The sequence below is a fragment of the Melopsittacus undulatus genome, chromosome 1 (assembly GCF_012275295.1).
Source record: "Melopsittacus undulatus isolate bMelUnd1 chromosome 1, bMelUnd1.mat.Z, whole genome shotgun sequence".
NCBI lineage: Eukaryota > Metazoa > Chordata > Aves > Psittaciformes > Psittaculidae > Melopsittacus > Melopsittacus undulatus.
In genome coordinates, this window is record NC_047527.1 from 1,805,379 (window position 1) to 1,831,671 (window position 26,293).

Sequence of the window (26,293 nt, forward strand, 5' to 3'; positions counted from 1 at the left end):
GGAAGCGCATGATCCCGTCGGCAGCTGCCTTGTAGGGTTGGGAACTTGTGGTAGCTGGTGAGTTAAAGATGCTGGGATATCACAGCAGGCTGGTAATCTGTTTTTAATTGTAACAGCTGGCAGAAGGTGAAGTTTGTGCTTGGAGGATGAGGAGGATCTTTCCTCGGTTGCTTTTGTTATCCACGTCGGCTGTTGTGATGCTAAGGCTTCAGGAGAAGGGCTTTGCTCCGTCTATCCAACCACTCTCTTCCTTGACTGCTTGCAGCAGGATGCCAGGGTCTCCTCCTCCTTTACCTCCCTCCTGGAGCATCCTTCCTGGAGCATCCCACCTGGAGCATTGTTCCTGCAGCACACACGGACAGGCATCATCACATCACTTGCAGTACTTGGTGTGATGCAGCCCCCCCCAAAATACTCATAGAGGTAGAAACACTTCCCCTGTGCTAGGACTCACCTTTGGGTACCTTTCTCTAACCACATCCTCTGCACCCGGCAGGAGCTCCATATCAAAGGAATCACCAAATAGAGGGGGCACCCCCAGGATGCTGGTTTGGCCTTTGCATTGGGCAGAGCAAGTCTAATAAGCAAAGAGCAAGATCCTGCGCCTGGGTTGGGGCAATCCCAGGCACAGCTACAGGTTGATGTCCCCAACATCAGAAGGACATGGAGCTCTTGGAGCAAGTGCAGAGATCACGAGGATGATCAGGGGCTGGAGCTCCTCCTGTATGGAGCCAGGCTGAGAACACTGGGGCTGTTGAGCCTGGAGAAGAGAAGCTGTGTGGAGACCTCAGAGCAGCTTCCAGTGTCTGAAGGGGGCTACAGGGATGCTGGAGAGGGACTCTTCATCAGGGACTGCAGTGACAGGACAAGGGGTGATGGGTTCAGAGTGAAACAGGGGAAGTTCAGCTTGGATATAAGGCAGAAGCTGTTCCCTGTGAGGGTGCTGAGGTGCTGGCACAGGGTGCCCAGAGAAGCTGTGGCTGCCCCATCCCTGGCAGTGTTCAAGGCCAGGTTGGACACAGGGGCTTGGAGCACCCTGCTTCAGTGGAAGGTGTCCCTGCCCATGGCAGGGGTTGGAACTCAATGATCTTACGGTCTTTTCCAACCCAAACCATTCCATGATTCTATGATTAACCTGCTGTGAGAGAGTGCAGCCAAGCTGGTGTGAGCCCTGCACTGCTGTTCCTGTCACAGCCACTGCATCATCCCTTGGGAAGGGTGTTCTCCATCCTCAGCCATGCAACAGTGAGTTTGGCTTAATGCGTATTGCCAGCAAGGAGACCTGGCCGCAGCCACTCCTGCTCTTCAAGGGTAGTTGGGAGAGTATCAGCAGCAGATGTACCTGCTCTATGCATCCTCATGATAACAGGGTTTATTACCATTCCCCCATCGTTTCCTTGTGCTCTACAGAGGGAAGTTTCCTTTCTGGTGCCAGTTTCATATCTTTCACCCTCTCTCCAACATCCTGAAGGATGCTAAGGCGAGCGTGTTCATCCCCTGTGTACATATACGCTGGGACCATGTAATGTTAAGGGTCTGTGTTGTATCAAGACCAATAGAAAGGCTAAAAATTCCTCTGGGATCAATGCATGGCAAAAAGAATGTATTTGCTTTACACATGGCACTGTTTTATTTCAGTTCTGGGTGTTGGAATGGTTCCTAATCATGAACTGGGGGTAGCTCTGACCGGGTTTCTCATCCTCTGCCCTTGCAGATGCCAGTGTGCTCCTACTTCTTGAAGGGGATCTGCAGCAACAGCAACTGCCCCTACAGCCACGTCTACGTGTCCAGGAAGGCAGAAGTGTGCCAGGATTTCCTCAAAGGCTATTGTCCCATGGGAGAAAAGGTAAGGAGCGAACCAGCTCTTGGGGTTCCTGGATGGATGCTCCTGTGCTGAAGCCACAAGCTGCTTTTCCGTACGAGCTACAGCACCGAAGGGAGCCATAGAGCTGGAAGCTGCTGAATACCTGGATGTGATGAACAGCAGTCCTGTGCCTTCCTAAAGGGTTATGGGCAGGGAGAAAAAGAAGGAAACAAATCAAAGGCTGCAGCTTGCAAATACTGTGCTGGTGTTTCCTTGGGAAGAGCCTCCCTAGCGTTGTCCATGTGTACCGGTGCCTGAACCAATAGTCCCTGTCCTGGGAACTGCTCAGTGAAATAGATGAGAAGGGAAGGAAGAGGCTTCTGCATCCCTGTTTTGCATCCTAAACCCACAGATGTTAATGCTTATTCTGCACTCTGGCTCTGTGATAGGTTAAAACTTGAGCCTTAGATCTTGTGGCTCAGTCTTAGCAGCAAGATCACCCCTCCTCACCGAGCCTCCAGCAACTGAACCTCAGTCTCTGCCTGGTTATCTACCTGGGGGCTTTATGGTCCTCCAGGTTCTGAGGGTCCTCTGGTTTATTTACATCAATGCTTTGAAGTCCTCCATGGACTTAATGTGCACCCTGCATAGACTTGTAACCTTGTCTGTCAGCTTATGGTACTCTGCATGATGCACAGAGCCTGAAAGAGAGCAGCTTTCATGGAGCAGGGCATGGTTTTGCTTAGACTTGCTGCTCATGGTGGTTTCTAACTCCCCTGTGATTTCAGCTGCTTTTTACCAGGGAAGTTGCTGGGATGCACATTTGGATGCATGGATCCATGTGCTGCTCTGGGCTGGAGCCTGAAGGGCTCTTCTCCTTTTCCTCATCCCTGTAGCTCTTGTTTACAGAAGTTCAAGCCAAAAAATGAAGCTATGGGTGCTCAGCACCCATTGCTGTGGTGTCATCATGCAGTCACCAGGCTGTCCTAGAAACCAAATGCAGTGGTGGATGGTGCCTTTTGGAAGTAAACTCATCCTTCCAAGGGCCACGGAGATGCTGTGAGGGCTGGAGCAGCTCTGCTCTGGAGCCAGGCTGAGAGAGCTGGGCTGGGGCAGCCTGGACAAGAGAAGGCTCCTGAAGGGGAGACCTGAGAGCAGCTCCAGTGCCTAAAGGGGCTGCAGGAAAGCTGGAGAGGGGCTTGGGACAAGGGTCTGTAGGGATAGGCCGAGGGGAATGGCTTGAACCTGCCCAAGGGGAGACTGAGCTGAGCTCTTAGGCAGAAGCTGTTCCCTGTGAGGGTGCTGAGGCGCTGGCACAGGGTGCCCAGAGAAGCTGTGGCTGCCCCATCTGTGGCAATGTTTAAGGCCAGGTTGGACACAGGACTTGGAGCACCCTGCTCCAGTGGAAGGGGTCCCTGCCCATGGCAGGGGTTGGAACTGGATGAGCTTTAAGGTTCCTTCCAACTCAATTCCATGAATCTTTCCCAAGGAGAACCCACTAAAAGTACGAAAACCAGGTAAAAGGAAGGGATAAAACCCCAAAGTGAGAGCTTTAAGCAAAGCAGCAGTGGTGGGAAACACTCATACATTACCCTGTGCCTAATGACTTTCTGTGACAGCCTGTGGAGGAGACTGTGTGCAGGAGAAACACTTCCTGCAAAGGAAAACACAGGCAGCATCACCTCCCTCCAGCACAGCCCCAACCACACAGGCAGGATCCCTCCAATTATTTCCTCAACTATTCCAATTTAAATGAAAATATCAAAGAGATATTTAGAATATTTATTCTATTAGGGAAAGTGCTTACAGTGTCACTTTTGGAGTGTCAGGGAAGCATTCTCCTCCACATGATGGATAGCAGCCTGTAATTATAGATGGGGAGAAATTGCTGAGCGGGCCATATTTAACTGGGGGAGCAGAAATCCCAGCGTGGGCCATTAAGGGTTAATTTTATTCTCTAAATAACATAAGGAAAGTGCTGAGTCGGTGCCTTTTGCCTCCAAGTAGAAAGTCCTCAAATGGACCCCGGAGAGTTGATCAGATTCTACTGAATCAAGTGAAAATGTGAACCTGGCTTCATAAAACGATGGCTTGTTAAAGATGCGCCCTCCCTTTCCTTATGAATAATTGAGGGTGGGAGTAAATCTCCTCTTGTTCTGCTTTTTCCCATCCAAGGAATGGGGAGAGCTGTCTGCATAGGGTTTGAACCAGAAATTCATGGATAGCAAAGGTGTCTGTTACCGGAGTAGCATCCTTGGCGGATAAACCCAGGGCAGTAATAAGTTTAGGTGTTGAGTTGGGCTTTGGCACATTGGGCTCTACTCCCAGTTGTGTTTTCCTCTTTGTGCTCCCCCAGGGCAGCACCATTCCTGGTTTCTATCAGACCTTCATCAAAAATGTCCATTATTATCCATAATTTATGATGTGTCGTTGCAGTGTTGCTTTTTAAGTACTTTCTAGAATGTCTTACAGGGTGCTGAGGCCAAGTTGAGCTGGCCTTTGACCCATCCTATGGGCTCTAATTCCAACTGTGTGAGCTCTTTGTACAAATGATGCTGGGACCGATGCACTCAGGCTTCATAAGGTGCTTAGAATCAAGTGAGAAAGTTTTAACTTTGCATTCCCAAGTCCCTTTTTCAGGAATGGAGACTGTAGAGGATAAAGGTTCCAACCCCTGCAGGGATACCTCACACTAGAGCAGGTTGCTCCAAGCACCATTCAACCTGGCCTTGAACACGGACAAGGATGGGGCAGCCACAGCTTCTCTGGGCACCCTGTGCCAGCGCCTCAGCACCCTCACAGGGAAGAGCTTCTTCCTTATCTCCAACCTGAACTTCCCCTGTTTCAGTTTATGTTACCCCTACTACTGATCATTTCCAGAGGGAGCTGGTAGCAGAGCTATGACCTTGATCTCCAGCATTCTCACCATTCCCTCTCTTGTTTGTTAGGGAGTTTTTCCACCCAGTTTCTCCACCTTGTGTGTCCCTGTGGACCACATCTTCCTAAAGGGAATGGAGGGACCTGCAAGTTCAGCTTGGTGAAGCAGTTGGTGAAATATCTTAGAATGGTTTGGGTTGGAAAGGACCTTAGGATCAAAGCTCCAAAAGATACAGCTCCAAATAGCTCTGTGGCTCCAGTCATCTCTAAACACAGCACCAGATGGGTCTTAGCTAGAGCAATCAAGTGATGCCCACCACAGAAATCAACTTGCTGCCTTGCCTAGGGCTCCCTGACCCCATGGTCATGCTGGTTAAAGCTGGTCCCTCCGAGCTGGTCAGTTGCACTGGAGGAAGCTTGAAGAGAGAAGTGGGAAGAGAGGGGGAAATGGGGCTTCTTGCAGGTGCTCCTGAGGGGTTTCCAATGATGTTTGAATGAGCTGAGCTACGGTAAAAGCTCCTCTTTGCTTCCTCACTCTTCCTCCCATATGGGTCCTTGTGTCTGCATCTCAGGTTGGGGCATGGGGTCTGGGTTGTTATTTCCCTGCCAAGCCGCTCTGCTTGCTGCACCCACTCTTGGCTCCTGAAATAATATCCAAAGAATAGGAATTCATATGAAATAATATTAAATAATATGAATTCATATGAAATAATATTAAATAACATGAATTCATATTAAATAATATGAATTCATATGAAATAAATACTTGGCCCAAAGGATCTTTTGGGTGATAATGCACACTGGATATCGGACTGCTGTTGGAATACTTGGATGCCAACCATGGGCTGAAATCTGTGTGGCTGAGATCCTGGACCTGGGAATTCCAACAACCATCTGCATTATTTAACAGACGTGTAGATGTGGCACTTGGGGACATGGTTTGGTGGTCATTGGGCCACCATGGTTTAGTGATGGCTTTGGCAGTGCTGGGTTAGTGGTTGGACTTGATCTCTTCAAGGTCTTTTCCAACCGAAATGATCCTATGATTCTATATCCAAAGATGACCCCAAGGAGCAGATGCCTTGAGATTTGCTTTGCAGGCACAAAACATGACTTATTGGGCATTAAACTGTATTTGTAAGAACCACGCCTAGGGTAGGGTTTGGTGCTGGTATCCTCCAGCCCTTGCAAGGTGTCAGAGCAAAGGCAAATGCATCAGCCCGGTCCCTTCTAACTGCTGCATCTGTGAAATGGGTTTGTATTAACTAAGCTTGTCCCCCATGGTGTACATTAGTGAGCGTGCTGCATTAAATACCTATCTTCAGATTGTTTCCATCAGCTGCCTTGAAGCCTGTGGGTAAATTGTTCCCCCGTGGGAGCTGTTAAGCAGTGAGATGCAGGGAGTTTAAACAACGAGGCTCCTGTGCAAAGGCACGAGGAGATGTGCTGGAATAAATCATGGCTAAGAAGGGCTCCGGTGTTTGTCAGCATCACATCCCTCCCAGGGACGTCACCCAGCACAACCTGCCTGATCCCTGATGGTGAAGCTTTGATGCCATCACACCAGAGGTGCTTATGGTTGACCTGCCCATCAGTCTCCTAAAATCATAGAATCATAGAATAGTTAGGGTTGGAAAGGACCTTAAGATCATCCAGTTCCAACCCCTCTGCCATGGGCAGGGACACCTCACACTAAACCATGGCACCCAAGGCTTCGTCCAGCCTGGCCTTGAACACTGCCAGGGATGGAGCATTCACCACTCCCTTGGGCAACCCATTCCAGTACCTCACCACCCTCACAGTAAAGAGATTCCTCCTTATATCCAATCTAAACCTCTGCTATTTAAGTTTTAACCCGTTACCCTTTGTTCTATCACTGCAGTCCCTGATGAAGAGTCCCTCTCCAGCATCCTTGTAGCCCCCTTCAGACACTGGAAGCTGCCCTGAGGTCTCCATGCAGCTTCTCCAGGCTCAACAGCCCCAATGTTCTCAGTCTGTCTTCATACAGGAGGTGAAATCCATCATTCCTGATGAGTTTCTTGCCCATCATCCTTTCCCCAGAGCTCTGATTTGCACCTTATCCATGTAAAGTATTGGCAAAGCTCATGTTAGCAAGGGCAGGTCTGGTTAGCACGTGCTGCTCGAGGAAGTGTGGCTTCCTTGGGGAAAATCCTTTCCCCCCCTCAGCTGGAATGTGGTGTTTGCACAGTGGCAGCTGCTTGGGTTTTCTGTAGGAAACTCAAATGTGGGGACTTCTTCTTTGCTGGTGCCTTGTTCTCCTTTGTGTTTCTCTGGGCTGATGATGCATCAGGTTGGCTGCGTTCTCCTTTGCTGGTGGAAGTGTAACAGGTTCCCCCCAGAAACTCACTTCATGAGTCTGATGCATTCAGTTTAAAGCACTTCTTCAGGCAAAGCCACATGAGCTGTGTTAGCAGCTCACAGTTAAATGTCTTTCGGGTTTATCCAGTGCTTTGTTCATGGTGGAGAGTGACCACCAAGGGTCCTTGTTCTGCTTCATCTGTTGTCACAGGGAGGTGAAGATCAGTGTGAATGATCATTTAGTGAATCCCAGACTGGTTGGGTTGAAGGGAGCTTAAAGTTCATCCAGTTCCTGCCACGGGCAGGGACCCCTTCCCCTGAAGCAGCTTGCTCCAAGCCCCTGTGTCCAACCTGGCCTTGAACACTGCCAGGGATGGGGCAGCCACAGCTTCTCTGGGCACCCTGTGTCAGTGTCCCACCACCTTCACAGGGAAGAACTGCCTTATATCTGCCTTATATCCAGTGTAAATCATCCCTCTTTCGGTTTAGAACCACTCCCCCTTGTCCTGTCACTACAGGATATTGTAAGAAGACTCTATCTTTGTTGTCAGGCCCTTTTAAGTGTTGAAAGGCTGCAGTCTCGGGGCTCCCCAGACAAAAGGAAGAGGAGAAAGGTTTGCATGATTTTACATGTAACTTTTCTGTTCATCTCAGTGATGACCCACGACTACAGGCTGGACAGAGAGTGGATGGAGCAGCCCTGAGGAGAAGGACTTGGGGTGTTGGGTGAGGAGAAGCTCCCCATGACCCATCTTCAGTGTGTGCTTGAGCCCAGAACCCCCACATGTGCTGGGCTGCACCCCCAGAGCATGAGCAGCAGCTCAGGGAGGGGATCCTGCCCCTCTGCTGCATGAAGGGGAGACCTGAGAGCAGCTCCAGTGCCTAAAGGGGCTGCAGGAAAGCTGGAGAGGGGCTTGGGACAAGGGCCTGTAGGGACAGGCCAAGGGGAATGGCTTGAACCTGCCCGAGGGGAGACTGAGATGAGCTCTTAGGCAGAAGCTGTTCCCTGTGAGGTTGCTGAGGCGCTGGCACAGGGTGCCCAGAGAAGCTGTGTCTGCCCCATCCCTGGCAGTGTTCAAGGCCAGGTTGGACATAGGGGCTTGGAGCAAGCTGCTCTATGGAAGGTGTCCCTGCCCATGGCAGGGGTTGGAACTGGATGAGCTTTAAGGTCCCTTCCAACCCAAACCATTCCATGGTCCCAGCTGCAGGCTTGTCTGGGTGACCCTGGAGATAACTCCTGTGGGGCAGCTGCTTCTCTGTGATAAGGCATTTTGTGACTTACCTTCTCCCCTCATTCAGAAATAGCTGATGGAGAGCACTGTCTTTGATAGCTCTTTTATAGTCCACTGCAGCTGTATGAAAATCAACTACAAAAGCAACTTTATGTTGTTTAATTTTGGCTCTGGTTGACAGATGTTCTCTGGGTGCTGGAGTTGCCTGCTTGGTTTCATTTGCTTTTCCTATAGTGCACAGCAGAAATGTTCACTCAACAAACTGATTAGTAAGTAAAATCTTTATTTAAACCCCAAAAATATAGAGTAGGTTTGGTAACGGGTCTGCTCATGAGATGGTGACCAAGCTGGATTGGAACAGGCTATAACCTCTCCAGGTGCATCCTTTTGGCTTGCTTGAGACATTGAGTCCTTGTGCATCCCCTCTGGGCAATGCTGGCTTTGATGCTGATGATGGAAGCTTTTGATTGACAACACTCAGTAGCCTGCAGAAGAACCAGGTTTCTTCCATTCCCAATCCTACCCATTTAGAATCATAGAATGGTGAAAATCTCTGTGGGTTTCTGGTTGCCTCTTATTTACCATAATCTGTAATGGCATAATGAGGGTTCTTATTGCTACTTTAAGTGTAATATCTCCAGCAGCATTTAGATGGAACATTAAAGATGGTGCTTATCAGGGCAAACTTAAACTGCTTAATATCTTTGGCTAGTTGATAATAGTGCCTAGATAAACACTGGTCTGTGAATTTCTCTCTTGTGCTTTAGTATCTTCATAGAAGGCTGTGCATCACAAAACAGGAAAATCAGGAAGTCCAGGGGAAAATCAGTTGCTGAATCATGGCTGTAAATTGGGAATATACTGATGAAGCAGAGTCCAGTGTCTGTAGATGAATGTGAAGAAGAGCAGGTTTTGTCTTTGCTTCCCATACTGGAATCTCCCTTCATTCCCATCTGTTCCATTGTTGGGCGATTGCTGCATCCCATGAACAGTGGGTGACACCTTCCTTGACGCACGTGATGGATTCCCTGTCATCCTTGATGCAGATGACACTGTAAGGGATATCTGGCTTGCTCCATCCTCAACAGTGATGATTTGGGGTTGGTAATTGCAGTCAGTGTGATACTGGCTCCATCATGGGTTTGGGATGTGATGGATGAGATTAGGAGGGTTTCTGATGGAAATGGGGTTCCTTAACAAAGCAGTTCAGGGAATGATTGAATGCTGCAGACATTGCCATGCAATAGTGAATGCTGGCTTGGGGATTCACCTCTGGGATGGCTGCATCCAAATAGTTATAGTCAATGGGTCAGTGTCCAAGTAGAAACCAGTAACAAGTGATGTCCCTCAAGGGTATAGTGGAAAGTGTTCCTGCCCATGGCAGGGGGTTGGATTTAAGGGTCCCTTCCACCCCAAACCATTGTGTGATTTGATGATCCCTCATGTGTGTGGCTTTGCTTTTGTGGTGGCTCAACTGGTCCTGGATGCTTTGGGGTTGGAGTAGGGCTGAGTTGCTCAGTGTCCCTGGCTGCTCTTCCTCCCTCCTCTTGGCTTGCCTTGTTTCTTTCATTTATATCTTGGCTTCACTATCTACAAGCATTGTCAGAGCTGTGTGACTCTTGCCTAGGCTGACCCAGGACACAGACCTGGATCCAGAAAACCAGGCCTGGAAAATCCAGGCTGTGGCCACTGTTACTGTGGCCACACATCCATGAGCAGTGGGAGGGTACAGTGCTCTTGGACATCATTTTGCTACATGGCAAATTCCAACTACAGAGGAATAACATGCCCAAAGCAGGAAGAAAGGTGAGAGGAAAGAGTGATGGCAACTCAGAGGAATCTGGCAAGAGGTGGTGGAGAAAGGATGTGAAAGAGGGTCCCATCTCTTAGCGCATTTCTGTTTGGGCTGGAGCATGCAGGAAGAAGGGATGCTGCACGAACAAGGCTTTTCCTTGTCCGCTTCAGTCACTCTCAGCTATTTTGTTGCTTCTTAAAGATGATGATCCCATTGAGTTTAGAAAGAGCATCCCATTTTGTATCCAGTTCCAGAGGTACTTTAGCTCAAATGCTGCGTTATTGCCTGCAAACACCAAGGGAGAGGATTTACAGCTCTGTGGCAGATCCTGGAGAGCATTTAGTATCCCAAATCCTGGAAGACATTTGGAGAACACCATTAGAAATCATTACTTCCCTGCAAGCATTTTGCTAGGGCACCAAACTCTGTTTTGAGAGCAGAAACCTGTTTTGAATCAGATTCCTTAGGATAACGTGTGAGCTGAATGTGTCCATCATTATTTCAGAGGCTGGATGATGTCTGGATGTTTTGTCCTCCAGATTTTAGCAACAGGGAGCTGGAATATTCCTTGTAAGGCTGCTTCCATCTGCACCCAATTGTAAGAAAGCCATCAGGAAAAAGCTATTTCCTGGCTGTCAGATCAGAGCAGCATCAGGAAACAGCTTGGTCACCTCCAGCAATAGCTTCCCAACAGCCACTTACCACCGAGACGTGGTGGGTAAGAGGGATGTTAAACCAGGCTGACATCAATCCAGTCAGTTAATCCTGATGCTTGGAGATGGGACCACCTGCAAAAGCTCTGGTGAACAACGTGGATGTGCAGAGAGCCTTAAAAACACAGAAAGCACTTAAGTGCTTGAGAGCTTGAGCTTGTCCCCAACATAAGAAGGACATGGAGCTGTTGGAGCAAGTCCAGAGGAGGCCACGAGGATGAGCAGGGGCTGGAGCACCTCCTGTATGGAGCCAGGCTGAGAAAGTTGGTGCTGTTGAGCCTGGAGAAGAGAAGCTGCGTGGAGACCTCAAAGCAGCTTCCAGTGTCTGAAGGGGGCTACAAGGATGCTGCAGAGGGACTCTTCATCAGGGACTGCAGTGACAGGACAAGGGGTGATGGGTTCAGACTGAAACAGGGGAAGTTCAGGTTGGAGATAAGGCAGAAGCTCTTTACTGTGAGGGTGCTGAGGCACTGGCACAGGGTGCCCAGAGAAGCTGTGGCTGCCCCATCCCTGGCAGTATTCAAGGCCAGGTTGGACACAGGGGCTTGGAGCACCCTGCTCCAGTGGAAGGTGTCCCTGCCCATGGCAGGGAGTTGGAGCTGGATGAGCTTTAAGGTCCTTTTCAAAACCATTCCATGATTCCATGTCTCATCCCCATCACAATGTATTGAGAGATGTACATGGGCCCAAAGAGATGGGAGGATGCTCCAGCACTTTCCCATCTCTTACCCATCTGCTGATCCCTTGGCACAAGTGTTAGGAAACCAACAATCGAGCAGGGGATGAGACAAGCCTGGAGACACTTGAGAAGTTCAACCTGAACAAACGGCTGGTGGAGCGGAGCCGGGAATGCTGGCCTGAATGGGACCTCTCATTCCCCTCCTGTAAGGTCAATGGGTGGTTGTTGGTCGGCCCAGTAACCCAGCTTCACCTTCCTCCCACCCTCCTCTGCCTCCTGCCAAGCTGGTTCATGGAAAATGTTCATTAACGTCATTCCCAGGACCTTCTACCAGCTGCCTCCTCCTTTGCCAGGTCCATGCTAAAGAAGGCAGCGCCCTGCAAACCTCCTCCTCCTCGTCTTGCTCCACATGTGCGTCAGGGCCCCTTGGGCCATTTAAGTCTTTGTGGGTCACTGACAGCACCTTGACTTTCACCCAAAGCTGCCTTGGCAGCCACGATGGAGTCCCAGCTATGGGGGCTTCCCACTGGGCACCATCCCAGCACTGGGCACTGCTGCTGGTCAGGCTGGGGGGGAAGCCCAGGGCACAGAGATTGGGATGGACACAGCAGCAGTGGGATAATGGCATCCCCATTACCACCCAGTGGAGCCAGGGGGTTTCTCCCTATGGCTTCTTAGGGGTGCTGTGGGGTTTCTGTTGTCTTGTTTAAGGGACCAGAGGCTTTTTCTCTCTTCTTATGGTCCAACCTGTGGGCTGGCAGAGATCCCATGGGGTGTAATTTACCAGCCCAACAGGTGGAAGGGATCAGATGGCCCCAGCTATGGTCCTGCCCTCTGTCCCACAGCCCCACTCAGCTTCACCCCGGCTGACACACAGCAGCAAAGAGCCTTAACGGCAACCCAACCCCATCGTGTTTGCTCTGGCACGCAGGGCAGGAGCAGAAGACCTGCTGTCAATAAACAGGAAGGGCTTTTCCAGCCACTGGGGCCAGCAGGGAGGTGATCCCAGCTTCACCATCCCAGCCCTGAAGCAGCGGTGATGGACGGGAGAAGGGAATGGTATGGAAAAACCATTAAGAAACCTGAGCTGGGGACACGGCCCTGGGATTAGTCGGACATGGTTTGTTGTCTTTATGAAGTATCTTATTGCTGTGGAGCCAATAAACGTGGTCTGGTGCAGTGATTGACTTGGAGATGGGTGCTGGTGAGAGCATTGGGAAGGTGGCGCATCCTGATCCCAGTATCGAGCCAGGACCACAGCATCGAGCCAGGACCACAGCACCATCCCCTCAACAGAGACCTGTAACTGGTCCCTTGGGAAGAAACAGCCACATTTCTTGTCTTTTCTCCCAAAATAGCATCATTCCTTGGTGTGGCAGCATCAGTGCTGGCTGCAAGGGTGATGCATCCATGTGGCCAAGGCTTTTTTCCTGCTCTTCTCCTTAGAACTAAATGATGTTTAAGGTCCCTTCCAGCCCAAACCATTCCATGATTTTATGTTTCTGTGAAACTCAGGATTTGGGAGTAATGGCAGAGCTTGGGCACTGTTTAGAATCATGAATCATCATGGAACTAAGTAGAGACACCACTACTTTCGGATTGCCTGTTGTTTTGTATACTTGCTATCGAAGCTTCTTCAAATAGAGGGGAAAAGCACAGGAAATGGGGTTTTTAATGACTTTATAGTGGAAAAGCAGTGCTGTCACTGCACTGTCCCCCCCATCGAGCCAATGTCCGTGTGTCCATCTGGATCCCCAGCCCTCCTGCTGCTCAACACCATCCCCAACCTCCAGCAGAGAAGCTCCTTGCTCCGATGCCGGCTGCAATGCCGGCCCCGGGCAGCAGAGCTGCTGAACCCTGCTGCCCTTTCCAGGAGAGAGCTTCCATGGCTCAGCAGGGCTGCTGCTCATCCCAAAGGTCAGCACAAGGAGCTGCTCCCATGCTCCCAAAGTTGAGTTGCTTTAAAAGGGCAGGAGCTCACCTACATCCCACATCACCGGGAAGAGGCATTTATAGAAACAGGCAAGCATGGTGATGCTAAAACGCTCACGACCAGGTTGGATGTGGCTTGGAGTAACCTGCTCCAGTGGAAGGTGTCCCTACCCGAGGCAGGGAATTGGAAGTGGATGAGCTTTAAGGCCCCTTCCAACCCAAACCATTCTGTGATGCTGTGATTTGTGTTGTTTTCACCCAAACCCATGCAAAATTTGAGCATCCCTATAGCAAGGAGGTTTGCAGTGTGGGCATCCCAGAGTGGAAGGACCCATATGGGGAAAAGGCAGGCTCCATCTTTGGTTGAGGAGAAGGCCAACAAGGGGTTGTGATCTCTTCATTGTGCCATGTTGTGTGGGATTGCATCTCGCCATAGGTGCCACAGTGGGGTGCACGCCTGTGGTCCCTGCAAAAGCTAAGTTGAATGGGATGGATGGGAGCATCCTGCACTCCTTGGGATACACTGGGACAAGCTTAGGGGTGAACATGTTGATGCCAGTCCCATGCTGTGGCCACAGAAAGCTTCCTGGGAAAGGAGAGCATCAACCAAGCTCATTTCCAAGCCCTGAGCAAGAGCAGGTTGAGCACCAGCCCCTGACCACCTTCATGATGCATGCAGGCAGTGATCCCAACATAAGTTCTGTAAAGGATGTGCTTCATTCCTGCTCTACCCTGAGTCCCAAACATGCCTGGGACAAGAAAACCCTGTGTCCTCTCCAAAACAGCTTCTCCAGCCTCTATGGCATCTCCCAGCATCACCTCCTTGAGGGTAGATTCTTGCTGTTAAGACTTTGATGGTTTGGGTCCATAAAATCAGGTATTTGGAAAGCACCGTATTTGGAGGAGCATCTTACTTTTGTCACTGTCTTGGCAAGCAACAGTGCTTTGATACAGAGAAGGAAGCACCAACCCATCCTTCTCTTCCTTCAGCAGTGTGTTGGTGCCACCTGAAGAAGCCCAGTTTGGGAACCCATGCTCCCCGCAGGGCTTTCTTTGCCTTTCCCAACGTTATCCTCTTTTTCCTTTGCAGTGCAAGAAGAAGCACACCTTGGTTTGCCCTGACTTTGCCAAGAACGGGGTTTGCCCCAAGGGTGCCCAGTGCAAGCTGCTGCACCCACAGAAGAGACGTCACCCAAGAGAAGAAGATGGGGACTGCAGTGCCCCCCCCTCCAAGTGGAGACAGGTCTCAAAGCAGACAAGCAGGTAGGAAAGAGCAGAAGACACTCATTTTGCTGCTCTTAAACAGTTCTCTTCCCAACCTGCTCCAGATGTTTCCTCTTCCGTGTGTGTATTTGTCTGTGTGCTGGTGTGTTTTGAGATGTTCCTGATGTGGGTCACTGTGGTGGCCTGTTGACTATGGGCAATAGGGTTGGGCAGGATCCGTGCTTGAGGAGGAGATCTCCATCCCAAGGAAAGAGAGGATAGCTTGCATCTGATGTGTGTCATTGGGGTGTGGGTATCTTCCCACACCCTTGGAAATGGGCTTCCAGGTATCTCTGAGGCTTTTGTAGATTCCTGCTGGGAGATGGAGGAGCTCTGATGGAAACTCCACTGCTGAAAGTGGGTTTAGCTTATTCATAGCTCTGTGGGAGACTGGAAAGCATCAACCTTTGCCTTATCTCCATGGTAGAGAGCAGAGCTGAACCCTCAGTGTGGTATGGAAGGGCTCATCATCAGGGCTGGACTCACTGCCTGAAGAAGCAGAGATGAGGATGGGCATGGAGATACAGCAGGCTTTGTAAAACCATTTGATGCTGGGCTGGGTCCTTGGTTAATCCTTGGAAGCTCTCTGAGCTCTCTCTGATGCTTTTGGGTGCTGGGATGGAGCCGCAGGCTGATGATGGACACGTTGGTCCTCATCCTCACAGGGAGACCAAACATCTTGAGCTTGGCACATCCTTGTCTTCCTTTGCCCTTCCTGCAGAACAACTGCATCCAGTGTAACGAATATTAAAGCTCAGTTGAAATTTGGTTTTAAAAGCCAAAATCCAGAAATTATGGTTCATGGGAGGAGAAAATACCAGTTTGGATGCTCAGCTCCTCCATGCCTCTTTGCAGATGCATGTGAGTGAAAGTGGGATGGAAATGGAGAGACCTGGGAGCTGGGCTGGGCTGGTCCATGCTCTTGCCCAGTCCTGGCCCTACCTTGTAAAGTAACAGAGGGGGATGAGCATTCCTTTGGCTCTTCAAACTTATCCTGGGTGACAGAAGTGCCTTGGAATATCACCCAGCTCTGGTCCCTGGTGTGAACAAGGTGTAGAATAGCTCCTTGCTCTTTTTAGGAAGGGAGGCACCTTCCTCCTGTCCCACTTGGAAGGGAGCACATCCAAGCTTGGAAGCTGCTCCGAAGGGATTTTGCCTCTATGGCCCCACCATTGGAGATGCAGAAGGAGCTGAAGGGTCTCTTAGCTGGGCTTGGTGCAGGGCAGCAGGGTTGAAGATGAGCCAAGCCCAGTGGAGATATCTCCAATCATCCCTGCTCCCCACAGTGGCCATCTCCCCTCTTTAGTTCTCTTTCAGACAGCACCCAAGCAGGAGCCCAGCATCTCCAGGAGCATCTGAGGACTGGAAACCCTGCAGGGAAGCAGAGCAGGGAATCCAGCTGGGAAGTGAGAAACCCCAAGCTGGATTATCAGAGCCTGGGATGAAGCTCGGGGAGCCTTCATGTGTGGCTTTGGTGGTTCACCCCAGCCTCTTCCATTGCACATGGTTGGAAAGCATCTTCCATACACCCAGCATTGCCAAGTGGGATCGTTTTGGTTTTCCTTATTATTTATCCCATGTGTCTCCCGCAGGGATGATCCAGCTCAAATCCATGATGATGGGGAAGTGCCTGGACCCTCCAGTGAGGAGAAAGAGGTGAAGTTTTGGAAGAAAGCAAACACCTCCCCAGCCAGCTGGCCACAGAAGCTGCCATCCTTCATCTCCCTCCAGTCTCCAGAATCCCCCAGTGACCGGAGCATCAAAGTGGAAGATGAGGAGGAGCCAGGTAGGAAGCACTTGCTCTGCGTTTGCTCACATGTGCTCCAAGCTGCTCCAGTTCCAAGTGGGAGAGTTATTCCTCACTGCTCTCCATGGGTTTTGGTGGGAACAGTGTTCTTCACGAGTCACCAAACCCATTAATGCTGGGAGCCCAAACTGGGATGGCAACTAGGACTCATATCACTGTGAATGCAGGGGCATAAGCTCCTGGCCCTGCTCCCAAAAACAGATGTTAGGATTTTGTCCCCATCTTTTATCTTCCCTTATCCCATAAATTACCTGATGATGAATCCAGTCTTGTTCCTGTGATGGAATCACAGTGTTCCCTAGCAGGAGGGTGTTTTAGAGGGATGCAGTGATGCTCTGCCTTACCATTGGACCCACAGAGTGATCTCTGGACTGTCCATCAAATGTGTTTCTTGACATGAAATAGCTCCAAAGCTTTGAAATCAGAGCATCCCTTACTTCAGGATAAATGATGGCATGATAAGTTTGCATGTTGGAAGTTCAAGGGAAGAGCCTATTAATCTGGGGTTATCTGCTTTGGTCTCCTGTTAAAAACCAAGGGAAGAGGCTTTGGAAATAGGTAAAAATGCAGTTTTAGGATGAGCAAAGCTTAGGGACTCTGACACGTGAGAGCAATCTTGGAAGAGTTCAGGGAAGTGTTTCAACTGTTTGAAAGTGTGGGGGGAAAAGATGGGGAAAATCATGGAAGCAATGAGAAGAAACATCTTTGTTCCTCTGCAAAGCAGCTCATGGTGGAGGTTAGCTGCATTCCTGCTTCTCCAGTGTTTTCCTTGGTTCTTCCTCTCCTGATTCAGGTCCTACACTAGAAAATCAACAGCAGCTCTATGGGAAGGGATGGGACTTTGGGACACTCTGGGGATGCATCCATAGGAGCAGAGGTGATGGTGATAGCGAGGCAGAGGTTGTGCTTGGTCCTTCCCAGCGCTGGGTAGGAGGGTTTTGGATGGATGATGCTTCACACTTTCCTGTTCATCTCCTGTCCTTCACTGGAGGGATGGGCAGCAGCTTCACCCCCTGAGCCCCACTGCTGAAAGGGAGGCAGCATTTGGCAAAGGAATCATCCCTCCACATCTCCAGTCCCATGCAGGATCCTGCTGGCATAAAGGATGAATTCAGCTCCTAAAGCCAGCCTGGGGCACTTATGCTCATCCATGAGCAGGTACCAAGGATCTGCAAGGCTGTGCCTGTCTCGATCATGAAGCACTTTGAGCCAGGGAATGCTGTTGGAAAGAAAATTCCCAGGATTAACAACATATTCCTGAAGCCACAGGCAAGTGCATGTGCTGTCAAACCATGGCACGATGGAGACGATTCCGGCCAGGAACACTCCCATCCATGACATGGGGTGAAGCACTTGGCTTCCTCTTCCAGGGATTTCTTGCCCTGGGCACTTTCCTCCTTCCCTTTCCTTGGCCTTGGTTCAGTTCCCTTTTGGGGAAGAGCCAAGGAAGCAGCAGCTTAATCAGGTGGTTTTATCTCTGTGATCACAATGGAGCAGTTAATCCATGGACAAGAACACTGTTGGAATTCCCTGGATTGCACTTGACAGCCTGGAATAACTGGGTCCAGAGGGCAAAGGCATCATCCTAGCATCCTTTTCCTCTTAAATCCAGTTTGCACATTCATGGGAGGATGCTTTCAGGCATTTTGGATGGGAGGATGAGTAGAAGGAGATGGTTCAGTCCAGGGACGTTGGGAGGAGGGCTGTGGGTACATGGTCAGGGAATGCATTGTTCCATTCTCACTTGCCTTTGCCCAGGGAACACGTGGCATCAGGAGAGCAGATGCTGGAGGATCCATAGGAAAGGAAAACCAGGCAGGAATTGCAGATGGCTGTAAAATATAATCTAATGATGAAGCAATTTCCCTGCCAGAGGGATGCAGTGATGGCACGTGGTGAGCCTGGGCATGAGGATGCTGCTCAGTGCGGGGGTTTGCCCATGCCCTGGGATGTGCTGGGTTTTAATTAAACTTTAATTAAAGTCTCATCTCCAGACACAAATGAATGGTCTCAGGGGTGCAGCAGCAGTCAGAGGCACCCATAACCTAATGGGAAAAAGGGAGCTCTGGCCACTGTTGAACCATCATCCTGAGAGGGCACAGGATGAGGTCACTGATGCTGCTAAAGGACCAAATGCTTCATTTTGGCCAAGTCAATCTTCCAGTGTCCTCAACATCAGAAGGACATGGAGCTGTTGGAGCAAGTCCAGAGGAGGCCACGAGGATGCTAAGGGGCTGGAGCACCTCCTGTATGGAGCCAGGCTGAGAAAATTGGGGCTGTTGAGCCTGGAGAAGAGAAGCTGTATGGAGACCTCAGAGCAGCTTCCAGTGTGTGAAGGGGGCTACAAGGATGCTGGAGAGGGACTCTTCATCAGGGACTGCAGTGATAGGACAAGGGGTGATGGGTTCAGACTGAAACAGGGGAAGTTCAGGTTGGAGATAAGGCAGAAGCTCTTCCCTGTGAGGGTGCTGAGGCGCTGGCACAGGGTGCCCAGAGAAGCTGCGTCTGCCCCATCCCTGACAGTGTTCAAGGCCAGGTTGGACACAGGGGCTTGGAATACCCTGCTCCAGTGGAAGGGGTCCCTGCCCATGGCAGGGGTTGGAGCTGGATGATCTTAAGGCCCTTTCCAACCCAAACCATTCTATCATTCTCTGATCATTGGGACTTTGCTTATGAGCCTAAGGTGCTGTTTCGAGCTGAGCGGGTGGTCAGGATGGATCCTTGCATAGCTGTAGGTAGTGGCTGGTGTCTGTGAGGGGGTTTGGGGTCTGCGCCTTCCCCGCTGCAGCCATCGTAGCAGGGATAATAGTGGGTTTCTGCTTGTAAAGCCTTGAAGGTGACACACAAATTGGTGAGGCAATAACTAAGGAGGAGGACAGGTTATTATTACAGAGGGAGCTGAATTGCTTGCTTAAATGGTCACTATTTGAGAAAATACCTTTTTAATACTGGTAAATACAGGAGAAACAAAGAAAAACACCAGCTCTGTGTCTGGGAGAGATGGGGGGGGGTGGGTTGGAGATGACCTTTAAGCACCAGTGTGGGCAACAGCATCAGCTTGCAGAGTCTCAGTGGGGGCTGCAGAGCCTGGCCTTGGGATATAGATAAAGGGGGGCTGGAAAGGACTGATGCCCATGGCAGGGGAGGTGGAACTGGATGAACTGAAGATCCTTTCTAACCTTATTCTATGACTGTATGTAGTCTGCATGTGGTCTGATGTCATCCTCCTATGGGGAGGGTTCCCAACCCATGTAATTTGGGGTCGGAGCAGTGCTCTGAGAGTGCTCAAAGCATCCTCCAAAGAAGCCCATGGGAAGAACAAACCCCTCCAGCCAAGCATCCCACCCAGGAAGGCTGGGCTTGGTGGCATCCCTGCTTGTGTTCTCCATCCAGAAGGGCAAACCCAGAGGGAGCACGGGCTCCCCAACCTCTCCACCAGGTAATGGGCTTTCCCTATTTCACCTTCCAGTTCAATCACCCATGCTGGAGCCTCAGCAGCCTCCCCGCTCTCATTGTAAGCAACTCCAGCAACGCAAAGCCCTTCCAATCGAGTGCTAATTTAATTAGAAAGCACCCATTTGAGTTAATTTGTTCGAGAAGCTCACGGAAAACTCCTGGAGTGAACAGATGTTCCCCTCTCCCCCGATGAACATTCAGGGCTTTGTAAATGGCTCCGCTCAGCCTTGTTTAGGAGAGAAAAGAGGATTTTATAGCTGCAAACGACCCTTTCTGTAAACATTTTACAGCTCTCTGCACGTTTGAGTGACGATAAAGCCCCAGCAAGTCGTCGGGCTGCAAAGCTGGGACCATACGGCCATCATTTCCTTGTCATATTTCACGGTCGTAACGGTAATGGAAGCTGCTCGCTACAGGCTTTTCCTAACGGCTCCGCTGAGCACGCTCAAACACTTCGGCTTTGCAGGGATTCGGGGAGGTGAGGAGCTGCTGAGGGTGTTCACAGCTGTTCATGGAGTCAGGGAAGGGGTTGGGATGGAAAGGAGCTGAGGATCATCCAGTTCCAACCCCCTGCTAAGGACAGGGACACCTTCCAATAGAGCAGGGTGCTCCAACTCCTGTGTCCAACCCGGCCTTGAACACTGCCAGGCATGGAGCATTCACAACCTCCCTAGGCAACCCATTCCAGTGCCTCACCACCCTCACAGTAAAGAGCTTCCTCCTTATATCCAACCTGAACTTCCCCTGTTTCAGTCTGAACCCATCACCCCTTGTCCCATCACTGCAGTCCCTGATGAAGAGTCCCTCTCCAACATCCTTGTAGCTCCCTTCAGACACTGGAGGCTGCTCTGAGATCTCCACTCAGCTTCTCTTCTCCAGGCTCAACAGCTCCAGTGTTCTCATCCATATGGGGAAGCATTTAGTGCAGACCTTGGTACAGCCCAGATGGATGGGAGGTGGTTGCAGATGACCTGAGATCTTTGGTCTTTTGCTTTCTGCAGGCAAGAGCAGCAACTCAAACCTTTGTGGAGGAACAGGGGTTTAGGAGGATAATGGTGTTTGACTTCTGCATGCCTCAGTTTCCCTCATTACCTTACCTCCTACTCAGCAAGAGCTCTGAAGCTTTATTGCTGGTTTGTGGGTGGCTTTGGGAGCTGGAGGGTGGAAGTATCCAGGACGGCTTGGGGAGAGCCAGGGATGAATTTAGGCATGAGAGGAGCAGATAAACCATCTCCTTTGTGTTTCGAGGGGCAGCAACGTGATCCCCACACCAGGGTGCTGCATCCATGTGCTGCTCATCAGCATCATTGTGCTCTGGTGGCTGCTCGACTCAGGATCCACACGGCAGGACCTTTTCCTCCATCCCTGTGGAGATGCCACCAGCATGTATAGGATGAACACACCACAATCATCTTCCTTCCCCTGCAATCCTGAGTCCTTTTCAGGTTCAACTTCCATCCTGTGATCCATTTTAGGATGGACAAGGACACATGGCTGAGGAGGTGTCCTCTTAGGATGCAGGTAGGAGACAGCAGGAGCAGATGAAGGCACTTTGGTGGTCATGGTGAGAGCTCATGGGAGTTAGAGAACTTCCTATATCCTCAGCAGGTGATACCAAGGGGACAAGGATGAGCTAAGGAGAGGAGCAACAACTGGACATCAAGCCCTGGATTCTGTAGGGAAAGGAAAAGGGAGTTAGGAACATGCTTGATGTATCTTGTTGTCCATAAATCAGTTTTCCCATCACTGCCTTCCTCTGAGGTCTTCTGCTCTTGTTGGACAAATGAACAGGATACAGACAGGGAGCAGGAAATCTCCATCTTTCTCCCCAGTGGTACCAACAATCCCTCCCTGTCTCATGGCTCATAAGCAGTGTGGACCTTGGTGGTACCTTCCCAGCTTTAGTCGTGGCAATCGGCACATCTTTCTTGTAATAGGGAGTGTGATCCATGCACATGGCAGGTGGTGATGGGTACTCCTATGCTCCCTCTCATCTCCTCACCTTTGCTGTGTGATCCCACTGCAGGTAAATGCTTCCCTCACCACTTCCCCATCCAATGCACTTTCCGTTGGACACACAGGGAGACTCTAATTAGAGAGCATCAGAACTCTTTCATAACTGAATTAACCAACCTCTAATAGAATTGCTTTGTCTAATGCAGAATCTATCGAGCTACAGGTTCAGAGCAGGCTGCACCCATCCCTCGAGCAGGGCAGCGTGTATCAGCCTGATTGGTTTCCTCCTAAAGGGCTGGATCTGCTCAGGTCGTTGGCAATTGCATCTTCTTCTCCTGAGTCAGCAGGTCCTTGTGGCCACCAAACGGTGGGGGGCTCTGCACTGGGGCAGGTTTAGGTTGTTTTCATGCACCCTAGATATGAGCTTCAGACATCATCTTGGGCATAGGTGCTTCCTTCCCAGCCTGGAGAGACCCATGGGCTGGTGGACGTCACCAGGGGGACTTCCTGATGGGACTTAAAGAATCATGGAATGGTTTGGGTTGGAAGGGACCTTAAAGCTCATACAGTTCCAAACCCCTGCCATGGGCAGGGACACCTTCCACCAGAACAGGTTGCTCTGAGCCCGTGTCCAACCTGGCCTTGAATACTGCAGGGATGTGGCATTTACCACTTCTCTGGTGCTCCCACCACCCTCACAGGGAAGAACTTCTTCCTTATCTCCAACCTAAACTTCCCCTGTTTCAGTTTGAACCCATCACCCCTTGTCCTACTGCTACAGTCCCTAGACCTTTCTTACCCTCTGCCTTTTGTCTGGCAGCCCTTGCCTCCATTTCTTCCATCTACTAAAGCCCTGCTGCAGATCCCCATCAGGCTTGGGGTACCATCAAGCTTTGGGGTGCTGCAGGTAACATGGGTGTTGTTGAAGGTTGGGGTCGCATCCCCTCATGTCTTAGTATCTCTAGTAAAGTCTAGAAGTCAGAAACTTCACTGCTGTGTCATTCCCTTCTTGCAAAGTGGCCAATTCAGTTGAAACTTCCAGTAAAGCTGGTGGGTGCTGGGACTTCTCATTGGGCTGCTGCTCTGAATCAGAATCATCCTTTCTTAGCCCCCCAAAGGCCATTGGAAACACTCTGATTTACTTCCCACGTGGACCCAACCACCTGCACGTTTCCAATCCTCTTCCCTCATCGATTTGCAGGCGACTTTCAGAGCTGCCAAGTCTCATTCCTCTGCCAAGACTGAAATCTATTTCTTCCATATTCATTTTCTACCTGGTTTTTAGGGTCTCATCCGCATGTGCAGAGGGGCTGAGACCAGGACTTTGATCCTGAAGATCCCTCATGTTCAGCTCATTGCCCCTTAGCAGACCTGTTGTTTCCCCCCCCCCCCAAGTTGTTTAATGACCTAAAAAGTGGAGGTGGAAGAGCTCTCTGAGATGGTGAAATCCCATCTTCTTCAGGGGAAGCTTCATCTCAGCAGTAAAGGAAAACCATGGTGGTCACCATATGTTATCATGGCCAGGTCAACATGGACCACCAGACCACAGAGCATCTCATCTGACAAAGTCCCTCTCCCACCACTGCAGCTCCTGGCTGGTTCCCTGGTTGCCTTTTTCCTCCTAGAAGAAGGAATTAGGGAGAAGAGACACAGAAAGGACATCCCAGCATGGATGTCTGCATGTTAAAGGCTATTTTTCCTTTGGGACAAAAAGGATAGGAGTGGATCTTCGTGTAGTGTCAAATCTTGAGCATCCATCACAGAGATGCTGGGATGCATCTGTGTGCTCTGAGCCATTGGGTGGGAACTTTTGCATCCCCTTTGTTGTATTTGTGACTGGAGCATTAGCTGGCTGGTCATTAAGAGAGCTGCTAATCGCAGCCACCTCAGTATCCTGCTTTGCTTTGGGAATGGGATTGTATCCTTTAATCTGGGATCATTTCACATGGAGGCAGGTCTTGGAGAGGAGCGAGGTGGTTGTGGATGCCATGCCCTGCATGAAGCCCCTTCCTGGAGCCTGACTTGGATGCAGGACAGGACAGAACCCCCTGGCAGCATCAGGAGAGTGATGGAGACCAAACATCCCATCAGTGTGGAGGCTGGACAGGAAGGGAAAGTATCCTTAATCCCAGCCTTCCCTCCATCAAAGCTTTTTATGGCTGAATGGTGGAGTTTGGAAAGCTGCAAGCAAGACATCTTCCCCTGCGTCTCTTCACTTTGAGGCTTGAGTGTCTTTTATCCATGATGTGGAGCATCTCCAGCTGCCTCCCACCCTCACACCTTGGGGAGCAAAGCAGTTCTTTAAACCCTCATTGATCAGGAGCAGTGGGGAAGGAGAGGATTTGGGGACAAGGACCAGACCCACCTCCTTTTGCCCTCTATCTGATGGGATTTGTCCTCCATCAGATTTGAGGAGCTTCAGTGTGCACTTGAGCCCAGAAACCAACCGTATCCTGGGCTGCATCAAAAGGAGCGTGACCAGCAGGGTGAAGGAGATAATCCTGCCCCTCTACTCTGCTCTGGTGAGATCCCACTTGCAGCACTGTGTGCACTTCTGGTGTCCTCAACATAACAAGGACATGGAGCTGTTGGAGCAAGTGCAGAGGCCACAAGGATGCTCAGGGGCTGGAGCATCTCCTGTATGGAGACAGGCTGAGAACATTGGAGCTGTTGAGCCTGGAGAAGAGAAGCTGCGTGGAGACCTCAGAGCAGCTTCCAGTGTCTGAAGGGGGCTACAAGGATGCTGCAGAGGGACTCTTAATCAGGGACTGCAGTGATAGGACAAGGGGTGATGGGTTCAGACTGAAACAGGGGAAGTTTAGATTGGATATAAGGTAGAAATTCTTTACTGTGAGGGTGCTGAGGTACTGGAATGGGTTGCCCAGGGAGGTTGTGAATGCTCCATCCCTGGCGGTGTTCAAGGCCAGGCTGGGCAGAGCCTTGGGTGCCATGGTTTAGTGTGAGGTATCCCTGCACATGGCAGGGGGTTGGAGCTGCATGAACTTAAGCTCTTTTCCAACCCATTCTATGATTCTTTCCTTCCCCACCTTTAAACCCCCCCCATCCACATGTGAATGAAACAAACCTTGTTTTCACTCCCCCGTGGGGTGCAGCTGGAGCCGCTCGGCTCGGCAGCGTCTGGGGGAAGGCCAGGCTTTATTGAAACCCATAATGGTGCCACCTGAAGCGTGATTTACTGCACTGTCCACTCCTCGGCCTTGATAATATATTTCTATTAGATTTCCTTCCTTTCCCTCCTTCCTCCTCGCAAAGAGAAGCAACTTTCTCCATCTGCCTGACACCTTCTTAGGCTTAGGCAAAATAAATGTTGATTTTCATCAAGGGGAAGAGCGCTGGAAGTCCTCATTCCCTGTCTGAGCTTGACAAGCTCAGCAAAAGCCGCCCGCTTTCCGAGGGAGAGAACTCGTGATCCAGCCCTGGTTCTTCTCTTTGGAAGCAGTTCAATCATCGTAATGAAAAAGGGGTTTCTTAGCTTGGCTTTCACTAACTAGAAATGATATACCTGGTTCCTGGAAGATGGATTGTGCGGCTGCTGAAATGCAGACGAGAAGGAGAAGGGGGGGAGAGAGTGAAGGCGCGCGAGATGCGACCCAAGATTGATCACGCCATTTGCAGGATCTCCCATGCACAAACAGCAGGAAAGAGCTTTTCCTTTGCTGGGGTGGGTTTAGTGACACCCCTTTATTCTCCAGGTCCCCCTTTGGCTTTCACAAGGCTGTTTCATCGCCCATCCCTGTTGGCTCACCGTGGGGTGAAGCATCCACCGCTTCATCCTTTCCCAGAGCAACATCTCCCTCCATCCAGACTGAAAAACTGGACCAGTTTAGTCCTTTTACATCCTATTTTGGGGGTTTATTTTATTATCACCCTCCTGAATTTTGTAAGGAATAAGTTTGAAATCAGGCTGGGATGCTCTGAAAGCATCTCAGCTCCATTCAACCTCATCCTGAAGTCGGGAAGTTAATTACAGTTGATTTAAAAATCACCTTTTCTTTTCTTCCTCCCCCCAAAAAGAGAGAAATTGATATTTCTCCTTCTGTAATCATATTTGCTTTGAGTTGCAAAGCCTGGCTTTCATGGATATTAGCTAATGAAGTGTTTTCCAGTTCATCCGGCATGGAATTGAGCCATTTCCACTGTTCCATTGGACCAGGGCTGCGGGGTTTTTTTGGTGCAGGAATGAGGAGATGCTCATTTTAACCCCTTGGGGTTGATGGATTGGACCCTAATTACACCAACCAGAATGGAATTTGGGTATCTCAGGCTGGATAACCCATGTGGCTGGATGCAAAGGGATACTTGGGAGCAGCTGGAACATTAGGAAGGTGGTCAAAGGCCACGAGGGGTGCGTTGGGCATCTGCTTGGTGTTGCTGTTCCCCAAAGCTGAATCTGGCTGCATTGCTAGTGACTAATGGCCAAGTCCGTGGTGGCTGCTGTG

General features: G+C 50.3%; 1 protein-coding gene across 1 annotated transcript in view; it reads left to right on the plus strand.

Moving 5' to 3' along the window:
• The window catches only part of ZC3H3 (zinc finger CCCH-type containing 3), a 150,991-nt gene that overhangs the window by 120,934 nt on the left and 3,764 nt on the right, over window positions 1-26,293 (plus strand). Inside the window, exons 9-11 of the mRNA XM_034062216.1 lie at window positions 1,715-1,846; window positions 14,442-14,614; window positions 16,207-16,400. Of these exons, the coding sequence (XP_033918107.1) occupies window positions 1,715-1,846; window positions 14,442-14,614; window positions 16,207-16,400 (499 nt within the window). The remainder of the gene's footprint in view (window positions 1-1,714; window positions 1,847-14,441; window positions 14,615-16,206; window positions 16,401-26,293) is intronic.